We start from the raw sequence: 15,445 nt of genomic DNA, 5'->3' as shown, positions 1-15,445 counted from the left end.
GCAAAAGAATATCGTTTTGCGGTCTATTTGTGGTTCTTATTGGTTCATTTATAGATGTTGTTTACTGATACCCATCCCGTTTTCGGACAAAATTATGTAAAATACAAACAGCTTTTATTATATTTACCGTATTTTCTAGTTTTCTACAACGAATTGGGCAGCTCAATACTTGAAATTTTTCTGTCATCATTCCAAAACTACATTCAATGGTTTTTCTTGCACGACTTAATCTGTAATTAAAAATTCTTTTTTTGTTATCTATTAAAGTCAAAGGATATGGCCTCATCATATACTGCTTTAACGGAAACGCATTATCTCCCACAAAATAAAACGGGAAATCTTGCTGCGAATTCTTTCTAACCAATAATGCATTCGGGATTCTCTAAATATCCCACCATCGTTATTCCTCCCAGCAAATCCAGTTTCCACCATACTAAACAAACCATCAGCATCACAAACTGTCATTAAAACAATTAAATGATATTGTTTATAATTAAAATTGGTTGAGCCAGAATTAGGAAGTTGTTCAATCCGTATATGTTTCCCGTCGATCGTTCCCAAACAGTTTGGTATGTTCCAGACTTCATAAAAACGCTAAGATATATTTTTCCAGTCCTCAGTATTTGGTATTTTCATGTACTCATCTTTCAGTTTTTGCCATATAAGCAGTGTTGTGGCAGTTATAATTTCTGCCACAGTACTGTGTCCTACTTAAAAATATAATGACAAAGACATGAAGGTGCAACCAGATCCTAGGTATCTGAAACAAAAAGGAGCCATATATAATAATGATAATAATAATAATAATAACGATTAAAACATATATTTATTTTTTTTAGATTAAGAATGCAAAGAGAGGTGGAAAAACATTCGATCAGCATCAGCATTTGTACGCAGCCTGAAGCCAGCCCCCAGTGGTTCCTCGGCAAAGTCAAAGAAACCATACTACCTTCATGATTATTTGCTATTTATTCTGCCCTATGTCAAACCAATAAATACAACTGAATCACCAGGAAATATTGAAGGCCCACCAAATCCTTCAGAAAGTCAAGTCGTTTTGCAAGTGGATGAGACTGCCGCAAAAAACCATGAATATGAAGAATCACCTGCACCATCAGAAGTGTTATTTAATAATAATTCCGAGAGAGAAGATTCTGTCCCTATTACTTCAAAGTCGACGAAGAACCCACAGTACAACACAACAGGGAAAAAGAACATGTACAATAGTTTGGACAAATCATTTTTGGAGTATTTGCAGAATAAGAAAAAAAAACTTGCCCCTACTGATGATAATGAAACTGCTAGAAAATATTTTTTGCTTAGTTTATTACCCGACATTAAAACACTTACCGATGATCAAATGCGACACTTTAAGCTAGAAGTTCTGCACTTCATTTACAACATAAAGAAAAACTCAGGACCATCTACAATAACAACCCCACTTTCTTCCACTGGCTTAAATAATTACCCATACTCTTCATCAAGAAGTGTTTCTCAATCATCACGACATTCGTTTGGTACAAATGAAATATCTTCAGCTAATAATGGACAATATGGAAATTTCACTTCGAAGGGCCAAATAGAAATCACTTCACCACCAAATGAATATGAACGGGAAGAACAATCTCATACCAATCAAACCTTTTGGGAAAACCTTTAAAATCTCAATAACTTTATAATATTTATTATAAATATTTAAAATGTCAAAAAAACTAAACTTTATAAATTAAAGAAATATATTTTTTTACTTACCTAAGTGTTATAAGTAACCTTTCCTCTGCACTGATACATTCTCTCATCACTGTATTTTGTTTGTGAAGAAAAGGTGCCACAACTCTTAATAATTCTCGAAAACTTTCTTTGGACATCCTATAAAAGGCCTAAAATTTTTTATCAGTCTGCCTTAATTCTCTCGCTGCGATGAACAGTCTTCTACTTTTGTTATTTCTAATATAAGGATGTACCCAATATTTTCGTCTTCTTCATCGCTAGAGTCTTCTTCGCTACTGGACATCTTTAGATAAACTGGCATATTGGTTTTATGTTCCGATAATATCTCATATCGTATCACCTCGTCTGGATACTGACACACGTCGGCAACATTCGAGCGACATGTTGCTAGGGTATCGTGTTGATTTCGTGTTGCTTCGTCTGTATTGGGCCTTATAGTTCTACATGTTCGTTAACACATTCGACTCCGTTGTTCATTAAAATGGCTTCTGTGATAAATTCGAGCCTTTTAACGCAATACTCGAGCTGTTTCGACGGTGCGTCCAAAGAAGGATGCAAACATTCAATCAAGTTCAAATCCAGTTTGGGATCATCGCTATTTTGTCTGTGTTGCGTAAACATTCTGGTAAAATTGTACGTGGCATGAAACAAGGGATTTCGCAGCTTTTTTATTCTATTCGAAAGATGAATCCCAGCGTGCGCTTACAGCAATAAACATCCTTTGGCTATCGTTGGTTTCATGTAGGGTCAAATAATTTAGAATTTGTTGGTGCGATTTTTTTGCCCAATGGTTTTTCATTGTCGCGGGTCGTCCGATGAGGTCCAGACATGTGGTGGATATTTTTAAAGCGGCTTCTGATGCCAAAACCTTAACAATGGAACTTTCTACGTCAACATCTTGGTCCTGGTACCAATCAAGTAATCCAGCTGTTAAATACGTCACACTTTCCATGGCATAAAGATGCATTGCAGTCTCTCCTACCTTAGACCTAATAGCATCAGTGGCCATAAGATCGTACTCTTGACTGACCCTTTTAACCAGGGTTTTATATAAATTATTAATCATTGATTTTGATAAGGTAGTACAAGCTGGCCCACAGCTCAGTCTAAAATCTCTTATGACCCTTTTTAGTATTTTCTCGCCATAGTGGAGCTTTTCAATAATGTTTTCTGTAGGAATTTGGAAATTTTCAAAATTAAATTCCGTAAGTTCAATATCCGTCGGTTCCATTTTTCGCCATGACACCCCGGGGAAATCATTCTCGACCAAAAAAGCCGTTAAACTGGTTTCTTTGTCCTTATCCCTCGCCACCACTTCACTTATGTCAAACACAATAAGAAAATCTGCTGAAGCTCCATTTACTACATAGGATTTACTTCCATTTAAAATCCAATATTTTTTATCCCTCGACAATTCCACTTTAGTATTCATGGACATAACATCCATCATATTGTGTTCACTTAGGGCAAAAGCGGTAAGTTGTTCTCCCATAATAACTGGATATAAATATTTCTTTTTTAGACCATCACTGGCAAACTCACTTAGCACTTGACAGCCTAACATTTCATTATGCATTTAATTATCTCCCAACTGGTGTTCCGATAAAGTTTCTAGGAACCTTATTACTTCTAAAGGACAAGCTTCACGAGCATCTAAGAACTGTGAAGCTGTTAGGGCAATTGCTCGATAATCAGCGAGATTTTGTCTAAAACTTTTGTTTGCTAGAGTATCAATATTTGCCATGTTTTTGCGATAGTAACTGTGATATATTATGGACTTCACTTTCTACATTTCTGACCTCTGGCAAATCCATTTCGGTAAAAGTAAGGATTTGATGGTCAAAAATACCAAGCGCCAGATTCTTAACAAAAGGTTCCCTTTGGGGCTTCTGAGTCCTGGTTCTTTTGGTAATATTAGTGAGCCTATCATACTTTTTGAGTTCCTTCTCAAAATGTTCTTGAGACTCTTCTTTTTGCACTGGTTCAATTGAGGTGCCATAAAGACGCCTTAAAGTGTTTGTGAGTAGACGACGGTTCACTGAGTTACAACTAACGTTAAGAGACATCATATTGGCGCTTTTGTGAAGTGAGAAGTTTTTTTTTAATATAATAGTCAAATTTTTGTTGCAGTTTTATACTATGACATAACCTAAAAACATAATGACATAATCTGTAACAAGTTAAGTGCAGGTAAATGGTTGATTTTTCTGTTTTTTTTTTGTGTATGTACTTTTGTTTTTTCTCTTTTGTAAACTTAGTGTAGAATTAAAATTATAGTTAGAAAACTACATGATTGTGATGATGCATACAAATGTCTTGGTACATTTAGTTATCATTATAATAGTTAGTAAGTTGAAATAACCAAATAAGATATATAATCAATGACTTGTATCCTTTGTTGTTATAAATAATAATAATTATTATTATTAATAATACTTGAATTTAAATATTTAGAGTCTTATTATTTCAGTGGATTTCATAAAGAAAGACGAAATTACGCCTATATCCTATATCAGTTTACAAGGCAAGGAAAGGCATATTTAAACGCATCTTTCATAACAAAATATTAGCAATTTACATCGTTGCTTTGGGGTTCTAAGAAATTCCGAAAAAAAAATATAGAGTCGTATTAAAAAAATTAATCTGATGATGGCTACTCAATGCCGAAACGTAGCAGCATTTTAAATTTAATTTAAAACGCAATGCTTTCTATTCATAGCATAGTAATGTGTGAAAGAGAGTCTCAAGCCAGTGATAACGTGTAAGACTAAGGGATATATTCAAAAATTTTCATGTCAAAAAATTATTGTTATAAATTGTTGCGATGCTTCGTTAGGGATCTAAAAAAATTAATAAAAAGTACAGGGCCGTATTAAAAAAAAAAATAATTGATAATGGCCACTGAGGACTGAAACGTTGCACTCTAAATTTAATGTAAGAGAGACGAATTTATGCCTATATCAATGTACAAGACAAGGAAAGGCATATTTAAATTTATTTATTTTTTCAAAATAAAATATTAGTAGTTTATATCGTTGCTTTGGGGTTTGTTAGATCATCCCAAAAAAAAATAAAAAAATACAGGGTCGTATTAAAAAAATGAATCTGATGATGGCTACTCAATGCCGAAACGTAGTAACATTTTAAATTTAATTTAAGACGCTCCTAATGCTTTCCATTTATAGCGTAGTAATGTGTGAAACAAAGAGAGACTTATGCCAGTGATAACGTGTAAGACGAATAAGGATATGTTCAAAAATTTGCATGTCAACAAATTTAATATTATGAACTGTTGCGATGCTTCGTTAGGGATCTAAAAAAATTAATAAAAAATGCAGGGCTGTATTTAAAAAAAATACTTGATAATAGCCATAAGAGAGAATGTGTAAGACAAAAACCGACAAATGCCAATAAAAATGTGTAGGATAAAGAAAGGTATTATAACGATATTGTAAACACCAGCTGATTCTTTATCATTATGGAATTAGAGAACACCGCACGACCTCTCGCAGGTTGGCGAGAATCTTCGGAAACAGCATTCTGCTGAGTATATAAGGAGCTGTTTGAAGTGAGTCGTTAGTTCAGTGACGTACTTCGGAATATTGGCGCGAGATTTAAATAGTAATGAGTAAAAATAAATGTTTCTAGTGAGTGATCGTGTTTTCGTACTTTAAGTGTGTAAATAAATTATTTGACTATTTTCGATTGTTTTAATGCACATCTAATAATAATGAATAGGAAAAACGCACAGTCGAATTAAGTGTTATTAATAGTTGCGTGTTTTGGAATTTAAAAGAACCAGCCAATAACAAATTTAAAACATTCCATAAGAAAGAAAGACAGATTTTTAATTTTAATGTGTATGACAGAGAACAGTATATTTAAAACTAGTTATATTATCTTCTTCTAGAGGAGCTACAGGGCCGTCTTAATAAAAAAACAAAATCTACTGAATTTTTTTTTCTCAATTTTTGAAAACAATCAAATACTCTTAAATTTCATTACACTCTACTTTGCCCCTCACAACTTATAGTACCAACATATATTCAACAAAAGATAATTCTCTGCACGTCATATCCGTCTAATTTTATAAAATTTTACTAATAAAAAGAAAACAATACTTGCCTATTTACATCATTATACTCGTGAACTCTGTAGTGTAAAGACAAAGCCTTTATGTCAAACTGTAACAATCTGCTACATTTGGGTTGCAAAGCCGGCGAAACGTACGCTTTTAGGGTTCCATAGCTACCCTCTGTCGTCTGGATTTTCAATTCAATACGATTCGTATCCACTTGACATCTGTATGTGGCAAGCAAATGATGTCCCTACAATAAAGTAATCATTAGTAATAGAAATTTACAAAACATCGAGAAAATCCAACTGGTATTCGAAGGTGCATCTCAGACAACGATGAACTGAAGGAAAAACTTATTAGTGTAATATTTTATCATTGCCTGAGGATGCAGCATTGAAACTGTGAAACCGGTGAAATTTTTAATACTAAAACACTACACAAACATGGAGAATCTAATGGATTAGTATCCTCTGTTTTATTTCTTGACTCATAAGTATGGCGAAAGGGCAATTTAAAGGGTATATCTTGGAAACTCTAGAAACGTCAGAACGACTTAAAATATCTAGAAATCCTAAAATGCCTGGAATCTAATTATTACTATTCTCTCTAAAGTTTGGAGTATATAAGTATGACTTCAATGGACTAAAAGCCAAGTGGCAAATAGCAATTCTACGGTGGCCACTAAAGCTATCTGGAAACTATAGGAATATGATTTTCACCATCAGAAGGAAACGATAATTTATCTAATCCTACCTGGATGATACGTCTGGAAACATTTTTTAAATAAAAAAATCAAATGATGATCTATGGCTGCTATACACCACTGGTCAATTTTTCTTGGTTGCTAGAATACCCAGGCAAAAGAGAGAGAATATAGGCAAAGCCTTGAAGTGGAAGAGAGAACGACAATGCTTGACCTAACCTGCGTTGGCCGCTGAAAGGGAAAATGTATTTTTGTCCCTCGGACGTTTCTTTCTAACTTATGACTAATTAAGATTTGTTATTGCAAGACATGTACTAACCAGACCTGTATAACAGAAATGTTTCGTTTTAATTTTTTAGAATTCCATAATTATTAATATTGTTATTAGCTTTAGGGTAAAAATTCAATAAATATAAGAGAAAACTTAAAAAAATGAGATTATGATAAATACTTTTTAAGTTCCTAGTCATGGGGTCTCAAAAATTCAAATTTCTCAGGAACTACTAGGTATAGATGAATGAAGTCAACAGTAGAGTATTAAGAAAACATTGCTCTACAAACTTTGTTAAGGATTTAAAGTTATTGGAACAGAAGCTCTATTAATCCCTAGTTCAAATAATCTGATTTTCAAGACCAAGCATTCCAAAAATTAATATTTCTCAGGAACTAATGGGCGTAGACAAATGAAATCAATAGTGGAGTATTAATAAAACATTGCTCAATGAACTTTGTTCAGTGTTTTAAGTGATTGGAATAGAACTTTTGGAGCTATTGACCCTTATTTAACCCTAGTTCGAATAATTTGATTTTGAGCCTAGGCGTCCCAAAAATTCAAATTTCTCAGGAACTAATGGGCGTAGACAAATGAAATCAACAGTGGAGTATTAGGAAAATACTTCTCAATGAAGTTTCAAGTGATTGGAATAGAACTCTTGGTGCTATTGACCTTCATTCATACCTAGTTCGAAAAATTTGATTTTCAAGACCAGGCATTCCAAAAATTAAAATTTCTCAGGAACTAATGGGCGTAGACAAATGAAATCAACAGTGGAGCATTAAGAAAACATTTTTCAATGAATTTTGTTAAGAGTTTTATGTGATTGGAATAGAACTTTTAGAGCTATTAACCTTCATTAACCCCTGGTTTGAATAATTGGATTTTCAAGTCCAGGCGACCCAAAAGTTAAAATTTCTCAGGAATTAATAGGCGTAAACAAATGAAATCAACAGTGGAGTATTAAGAAAACATTTCTCAATGAACTTTGTAAAGAGTTTCAAGTGATTGAAATAGAACTCTTGGAGCTATTGACCTTCATTAATCCCTAGTTCGAATAATTTGATTTTCAAGGACAGGCATTCCAAAAATTAAAATTTCTCAGGAACTAATGGGCGTAGACAAATAAAATCAACAGTGCAGTATTAAGAAAACATTTCTCAATGAACTTTGTAAAGAGTTTCAAGTGATTGAAATAGAACTCTTGGAGCTATTGACCTTCATTAATCCTTAGTTCGAATAATTTGATTTTTAAGACCTGCCATTCCAAAAATTAAATATTCTCAGGAACTAATGGGCGCAGATAAATGAAATCAACAGTGGAGTATTAAGAAAACATTTCTCAATGAACTTTGTTAAGAGTTTTAAGTGATTCGAAAAGAACTCTTGGAGCTATTGACCTTCATTAATCCCTAGTTCGAATAATTTGATTTTCAAGGCCAGGCATTCCAAAAATTAAAATTTCTCAGGAAATAATGGGCGTAGATAAATGAAATCAATAGTGGCGTATTAGGAAAACATTGCTCAATGAACTTTGTTAAGAGTTTTAAGTGATTGAAATAGAACTCTTGAAGCTATTGACCTTCATTAATCCCTAGTTCGAATAATTTGATTTTCAAGCCCAGACATTCCAAAAATTAAAATTTCTCAGGAACTGATGGGCGTAGACAAATGAAATCAACACTGGAGTATTAAGAAAACATTGCTTAATGAACTTTGTTAAGAATTTTAAGTGATTGGAATAAAACTTTTGAAGCTATTCACCTTCATTCACCCCTAGTTCGAATAATTTGATTTTGAGTCCTAGGCGTCCCAAAAATTCAAATTTCTCAGGAACTAATGAGCGTAGATAAATGAAATCAACAGTGGACTATTAAGAAAACATTGCTCAATAAACTTTGTTTAGAGTTTTAAGTGATTGAAATAGAACTCTTGAAGCTATTTACCTTCATTAATCCCTAGTTCGAATAATTTGATTTTCAAGCCCAGGCATTCCAAAAATTAAAATTTCTCAGGAACTGATGGGCGTAGATAAATAAAATCAACACTGGAGTATTAAGAAAACATTGCTCAATGAACTTTGTTAAGAGTTTTAAGTACTTGGAATAGAACTCTTGGAGCTATTGACCTTCAATAATCCCTGGTGCGAATAATTTGATTTTCAAGCCCAGGCGTCCCGAAAGTTCAAATTTATCAGGAACTACTCGACTTAGATGAATAAAATTAATAGTAGAGTATTAAGATAACAGTGTTTAATAAAGTTTCTTAAGGATTTAAAGTGATTGGAATAAAACCTCTAAAGCTAATGACCTTTATTAATACCTAGTCCGAATAATTTGATTTTTAAGACCAGGCATTCCAAAAATTAAAATTTCTCAGGAGCTAATGGGCGTAGACAAATGAAATTAACAGTGGCGTATTAAAAAATTATTGCTCAATGAACTTTGTTGGGAGTTTTAAGTGATTGGAATAAAACTTTTGGAGCTATTGACCTTTATTTACCCCTAGTTCGAATAATTTGATTTTCAAGGCCAGGCATTTTAAAAATTAAAATTTCTCAGGAGCTAATGGGCGTAGACAAATGAAATTAACAGTGGAGTATTAAGAAAATATTTCTTAATGAACTTTGTTCAGGGTGTTAAGTGATTGGAATAGAATTTTTGGAGCTATTGACCTTTATTTATTCCTGGTTTGAATAATTTGATTTTCAAGGCAAGGAATTCCAAAAATTAACATTTCTCGGGAACTAATGGGCGTAGACTAATGAAATTAACAGTGGAGCATTAAGAAAACATTGCTCAATGAAGTTTGTTAATAATTTAAAGTGATTGGAATAGAAGCTCTAAAGCTATTGATCTTTATTGACCTCTACTTTGAAAAACTTCATTTTCAAGCACAGGCTTCCCAAAAATTCAAATTTCTCAAAAACTACCGAATATAGATGAATGACATCAACAGTAGAGTATTAAGGAAACATTGCGGTACAAACTTTGCAAAAGGTTTTAAATGATTGGAATAGAACCTTTGGAGTGCACTTTTATGCAAATAATATCAATAGCAAATATTTCATTTCTGAAAAAACGTTCCAGGAATATTCCCTAGTGGTTCAGTATATTCAAACATAGATTACCTTTCCCGGCGTATCATTATAACTAATAACAGCAGTATTCCTTTCAACGTCCATCAATTCAATTTTGGCATTACATTCGATCAGGATATTATCAATTGCTGTGGGTACTTCTATTATCAGGCTGTAGGTGGCAGTAGCTCGATCCAGTACAAACTAAAATTATTAAATATAAAAAAAAATTATGAGTGCCTTGAATAAAATTACAGTGTGGTTCACTGGGATCAGCGATATTGCTGATAGCTCCATAAAACTATTGCTTAGTGTAGACGATTGATATCGTTCTCTCTCTTTGTTCACTTTTTGTTGTAACTCTTCAATGCTACTCCTAAAAATAATTGAATCTTTAATATTGTGTGTTATATTCTACGTTAAATTCTGAAATTTTTATATATAACACAAATTTCTTCATAACTAAAGCATTTCGTTTATTCTTCCTGGTGTCCATCTGCAATAAGGTCGGTCAACCATCAGAAGTGAGGGAACTGATTTGGGAGGAAAAGAAAGGAGAAGGACGTGATTTAAGGAATAGGCAACATAACCGACGGTTTTCCCCAATCACCCAAATCAAAGTAAGAAGCAGAAGCCATTACAGAGAGAAGAAGAAGAAAAGGAAGAAAAAGAACAAGACGACTACGTAAATATGTGGGTGCTGACGTGTTTCTTACTGCTTCCACCACCATTGTGACCAATCCTTGGGTAATAACAGAATCTTATATCCAATAAAAAATGTACTATTTTTTGTACCATTTGTACTATTATTTTGTGGGAACTTGTACTACTATGCCCACGATATAAGTTAGCAACACTGGTGCTCAGTCATAGTTTAGTGGCCGTTAACGATGGAAGGAGAAGGTAACGCTTTTTTGGGATTAACTTTCTGCGGTTTAAAAGGTCAACCTTTATTAAAATCAATCGCCCATTGACTGGCGTATATGGACATACAAAATTGCGTAACTAAAATAACTTGACTAGCACCTAATGATACTAAATATTTACTTTAACTTATTGATTTTTGCTGATGCGTCAGTGGAAAAAACGTAACTGCCAGTAGTTCCATCAAAATTAGCGTCTGCAACTTGAGTGGTGAGTCCAAAGACTCGTCCGTTATACGTAACTGCCAGCACTTCGTCGTATCCATAAGCTCCGACAACTCCACATTGAAGGGACATAATGCTTTCTTTACAATCCTAAATTGAAAGAGAAACTCATCAGTAACGTCCTGGAAAAGAGAATATTCTCATTACCTCGACAAATATTAAACTGGTCGCGTCCATGTTGTCGTGGACGTTAATCGAGTATATTTCGATTCTGCCATTTTGCCTTCCGAGGATTAAATTTTTAGTTCCGTTACCAGTCATGTCATAACTGTCCATGCATAAAACTGAACAGTTATTTTCTTCGTCAGACAGTAGCCATCTTTGGAAATCCTGCAAACTAAGAACATTATTAGTGTAGAAATGTCTTGTATTATAGTGTAAATATATATATATATATATATATATATATATATATATATATATATCTATATATATATATATATATATATTGTAACGATATTATACACAATACTATTGTGGTACAATGCACGGGGTCTCGAAGGTTAACGAGAATCATCTGGAACAGCGTTCTGCCGAGTATATAAGGAGCTGATTGTCAGTTCAGTGACGCAAACTTCGGAATATTGGCGCGAGATTTAAATAGTAATGAATAAATATAAATATGTCTAGTAGTCGTGAGTGATCGTGTTTTCATAGTGAAGTAAATAAATAATATAGTTGACCATTTTCGGTTGTTTTAACTCACACTTAATGAACGGGAAAAACGCTACAATATATAATACCTCTCAATATCCAAAATTCCAACTCTACCATCAACTGTACCAAAAAGAACAGTCTTAGACTCATCATCTTCATAAATATGCAAAACTGTAGGAGAACTCTCAACTTCTATACTAAAAGTAACTCTGGCATGCTCCAGTACTCTGATCATCCGTCCCTCGCATGCTATAAGAGATGTCAATCTTCTGCTCTACAAATTTATTTTTTTTATTACGATTCTTTATCTACTTCATAAATTAATACTTTGGTCATATAAAATGCAATTACGTCGACAATAATATCCCCGCATAAATAGGAGCCGATCTCTTTGCAATCCCTGTAATGACTATACACGTGTCGTCCGCAAAGGAATAGTTCATTACCAATAACACACCTAAAAAAAGTACAATTGTTTAGGCGCTTTGTAAACAAAGAAATTACAATGTTTTACATGGAAGTTATGTTCTCTGTCATTCCAGAGTCAAATGCCAAGAATAGTTTTCCCTTTTTGGTGTAACCTTTCACTTCGTTACCAGTGGCTATGAATATTTTGTCATTGAGTGTCCCTGAAATAAATAAACTTGGTGTTCAAATAAACTGAGAAATTACAATAAACCTGAGGCCCCAGCTACTTTTAGAGACACAATGGGTGGTCCTGGTAGAGTTTTAAATTGCAATTGGATGTCGTCCTTTTTCACTGAAATCACTTGAAGGATCCCTTCGCTATCTGCTATTGCTATCTGGAAAAAAATATATATTTGCTCAATTCATCTGAGATGTCACTTCTCTGTTAAAGAGATTGTACTTTCAAATGTTTGACGGTCCAACGTATTTTCTAACTATTGGGCAATTAAATTGCATTTGGGAAACAATAGCAGACTGCCAATGACGCCCTCTGGCTTTTACAAATTAAGGGTATTACCCAGATGTAGGATTTCTCACCGTACAGTTGTGCTGCTGTTTGAAGTTGATGCGAATGACAGAAATCAAAAGAGTTTAATTTGCAAATATATCGGAGGGCTCTTATCTGGATTGTAAGCAAATTCTTCATCAAATAATGGATTTCACTATTCCAAATGACAAAATGGAGTCACATCAGTACTTAATAGAGGAATCAACTGGGGTCTCGCCATAAAATCACGTGACATAGAGTGAAAACACCATTAATTCAAAGTTTTACTAAATTATTTAGATACAGTAAAAACTAGCTTGAATTGCCTGAAAGATATTCAAGAACATATTGAAAATGACTTCGATAGTGGCTTCCAGGAACATATCTAAAATTACTTCGAATGCCTGCTAGGCGATTTATTCCAGGAAAAAAAAGGGAATTTCTGGAAGAAATTTAAAAAGGCTTCAAGGAATTCTATATAAAAAAAATTAAAATAACTGCGAATAACTGGAAAGAAATTAAAACCAGGACGAAACTGAAAATTACTTTCAATTCGAATTTCCTTTTTAGGAAATATTGAATGAAGAAATTGAAAATGGCTGCAAATGACTGCAAAAAATTAAATTCTAGAAAAAAAATTAAAATGGCTGCGAATGCCTGTAAGGAATTGTATTTCAGAAAAAAAATTGTATGGCCGCAAATTCCAGTAAGAAATTAAATATGCTTCAAATGTCTACAAGGAATTCTATTAAAAAAAAATGAAAATGACTTTGAATGCCTGGGAAAACATCAATTCTAGCAATAAATTTGATTCCAAAAATAAATTTAAAATGGCTTTAAATGTCTGTAAGGAAATCAATGATAGGAAGAAACTGAAAATGACTTTAAATTTAAGGAAAGAAAATAAAACTACTTTGAATGTCTTCAAGAAATTCATATTCAAGAAGAAGAATTTTAAAAGGCTTCGAATGCCTGGAAAATATTTAGTTTAAGGAATAAACTTAAAATGACTTCAAATTTTTGTGAGGAATTTTATTTTAGAAAAAAACATTAAATGCTTGCATATTCTTGGAAGAAGTTCTATTCCAGGACTGTCCTTAAGGAATTAATTTCCAGGAAGAAACATTTTGAGGAGCTTCGAATCCCTGGAAGAAATTTAATTCTAGCAATAAATTTGATTCCATGAAGAAGTTTAAAATGGCTCTAAATGCCTGTAAGACATTTTATTTTAGAAAAAAAATTAAATGGCTTCAAATACCTGCCCCAGAAATTCTATTCCAAGAAAAATTAAAATAACTACGAATGCCTGTAAGACCCTGAACATGACTTTGAATTACAGGAATAAATTTAAAATTGCTTCAAATGTTTTTAAAGAATTGATTTCCAGAAAAGAGAATTTTAAATAGCTTCAAATGCCTGAAAGATATTTAGTTTTAGGAATAAATTTAATTCCAGAAAGCTATTCCAAGAAGAAACTTGACTTTAAATGCCTGCAAGTCAAAAAAATAAAAAGACTACTAAAATATAATGCCTGGACGACTTTGAATTCTAGGAAGAAATTGAAAACTGCTTCGAATATCTTTAAGAAATTAATATCAAATAAGAAGCATTTTAAATGGCTTCGAATGTCTCGAATAAATTTAAAATGGCTTTAAATGCCTGTAAGGGGTTTCTTTTTCAGAAAAAAAAATTTAATGACTGCAAATTCTAGAAAGAAATTAAAAATGGTTTGAAATCTGTGCAAGGAATTGTGCAATTTCTGCAAAAAAAACAAAATGGCTGCGAATGCCTGTAAAGAATTCTATTTTAGAAAAACCAATTGAATAGTTGCAAGTTCCTAGAAGGAATTAAAAATGGCTTCAAGTAGCTGCAAGAAATTCAATTCTAGAAAAAAATTGAATGGCTGCAAATTCCAGAAAGAAATTGAAAATTAATTCTAGGACAAAACTTCGAAACTACTTCGAATGTCTTTTAGAAATTCATTTACAGAAAGAATAATTTTAAGTGGCTTCGAATCCCTGCAAGAAATTCAATTCAATAAATTTAATTCCATGAAGAAACTAAAAATGGCTTCAAAAATCTGCAAGAAGTTCAATTTCAGAAAAAAAATTAAAATGGCTGCGAATGCCTGAAAGGACATCAACAACAGTTAGAAGCTGAAAATGACTTTAAATTCTGGGAAGAAATTTAAAAATGCTTCGAATGTGTAAGAAATTTAACAAAATGCCTTTGAATACCAGCAACACACATAAGACTGCGTCGAATGTCTTTAACAAATTCAATTCTAGCAATAAATTTGATTCCATGAAGAAGTTTAAAATGACTTTAAATGCCTGTAAGAAATTTTATTTTAGAAAAAAAATAAAATGACTTTAAATACCTGCCCCAGAAATTCTATTCCAAGAAAAATTAAAATGACTACGAATGCCTGTAAGACCCTGAACATGACTTTGAATTACAGGAATAAATTTAAAATTGCTCCGAATGTTTTCAACAAATTGATTTCTAGAAAAGAGAATTTTGAATAGCTTTAAACGCCTGGAAGATATTTACCATCCAAGAAGAAACTTACAATGACTTTAAATGCCTGCAAGTAATTAAATTCCACAAAAATAAAAAGGCTACTAAAATATAGTGCCTGGAAGAAATTGAAAATGACTTTAAATTCTAGGAAGAAATTTAAAACTGCTTTGAATATCTTTAATAGCAAGAAGAAAAATTTTAAATGGCTCCGAATGCCTGGAAAAAATTTAATTTAAGGAATAAATTTAAAATGACTTCAAATGTCTGAGAGGAATTCTATTTTAGGAAAAAATATTA

General features: G+C 32.7%; 1 protein-coding gene across 4 annotated transcripts in view; it reads right to left on the bottom strand.

The window, feature by feature from the left end:
* LOC126744637 (Bardet-Biedl syndrome 7 protein homolog) overlaps positions 1–15,445 on the bottom strand; it is a 28,329-nt gene that overhangs the window by 3,670 nt on the left and 9,214 nt on the right. For 3 of the 4 annotated variants that reach the window (XR_007663256.1, XM_050452138.1, XM_050452140.1), the window contains exons 2-10: positions 12,350–12,473; positions 12,185–12,299; positions 11,998–12,127; positions 11,757–11,944; positions 11,161–11,350; positions 10,913–11,103; positions 10,121–10,241; positions 9,917–10,069; positions 5,857–6,059 (exon numbers count right to left, since the gene is read on the bottom strand). Coding sequence is in view for 3 of the 4 variants with exons in the window: in XM_050452138.1 (XP_050308095.1) it covers positions 5,857–6,059; positions 9,917–10,069; positions 10,121–10,241; positions 10,913–11,103; positions 11,161–11,350; positions 11,757–11,944; positions 11,998–12,127; positions 12,185–12,299; positions 12,350–12,473 (1,415 nt within the window). In the remaining variant the exon portion in view is untranslated. The remainder of the gene's footprint in view (positions 1–5,856; positions 6,060–9,916; positions 10,070–10,120; positions 10,242–10,912; positions 11,104–11,160; positions 11,351–11,756; positions 11,945–11,997; positions 12,128–12,184; positions 12,300–12,349; positions 12,474–15,445) is intronic. The other variant, XM_050452139.1, reaches the window with a different exon arrangement.

The sequence above is a fragment of the Anthonomus grandis genome, chromosome 14, assembly GCF_022605725.1.
Source record: "Anthonomus grandis grandis chromosome 14, icAntGran1.3, whole genome shotgun sequence".
Classification (NCBI taxonomy): Eukaryota; Metazoa; Arthropoda; class Insecta; order Coleoptera; family Curculionidae; genus Anthonomus; species Anthonomus grandis.
This window is presented reverse-complemented; position numbering and strand designations above follow the sequence as displayed.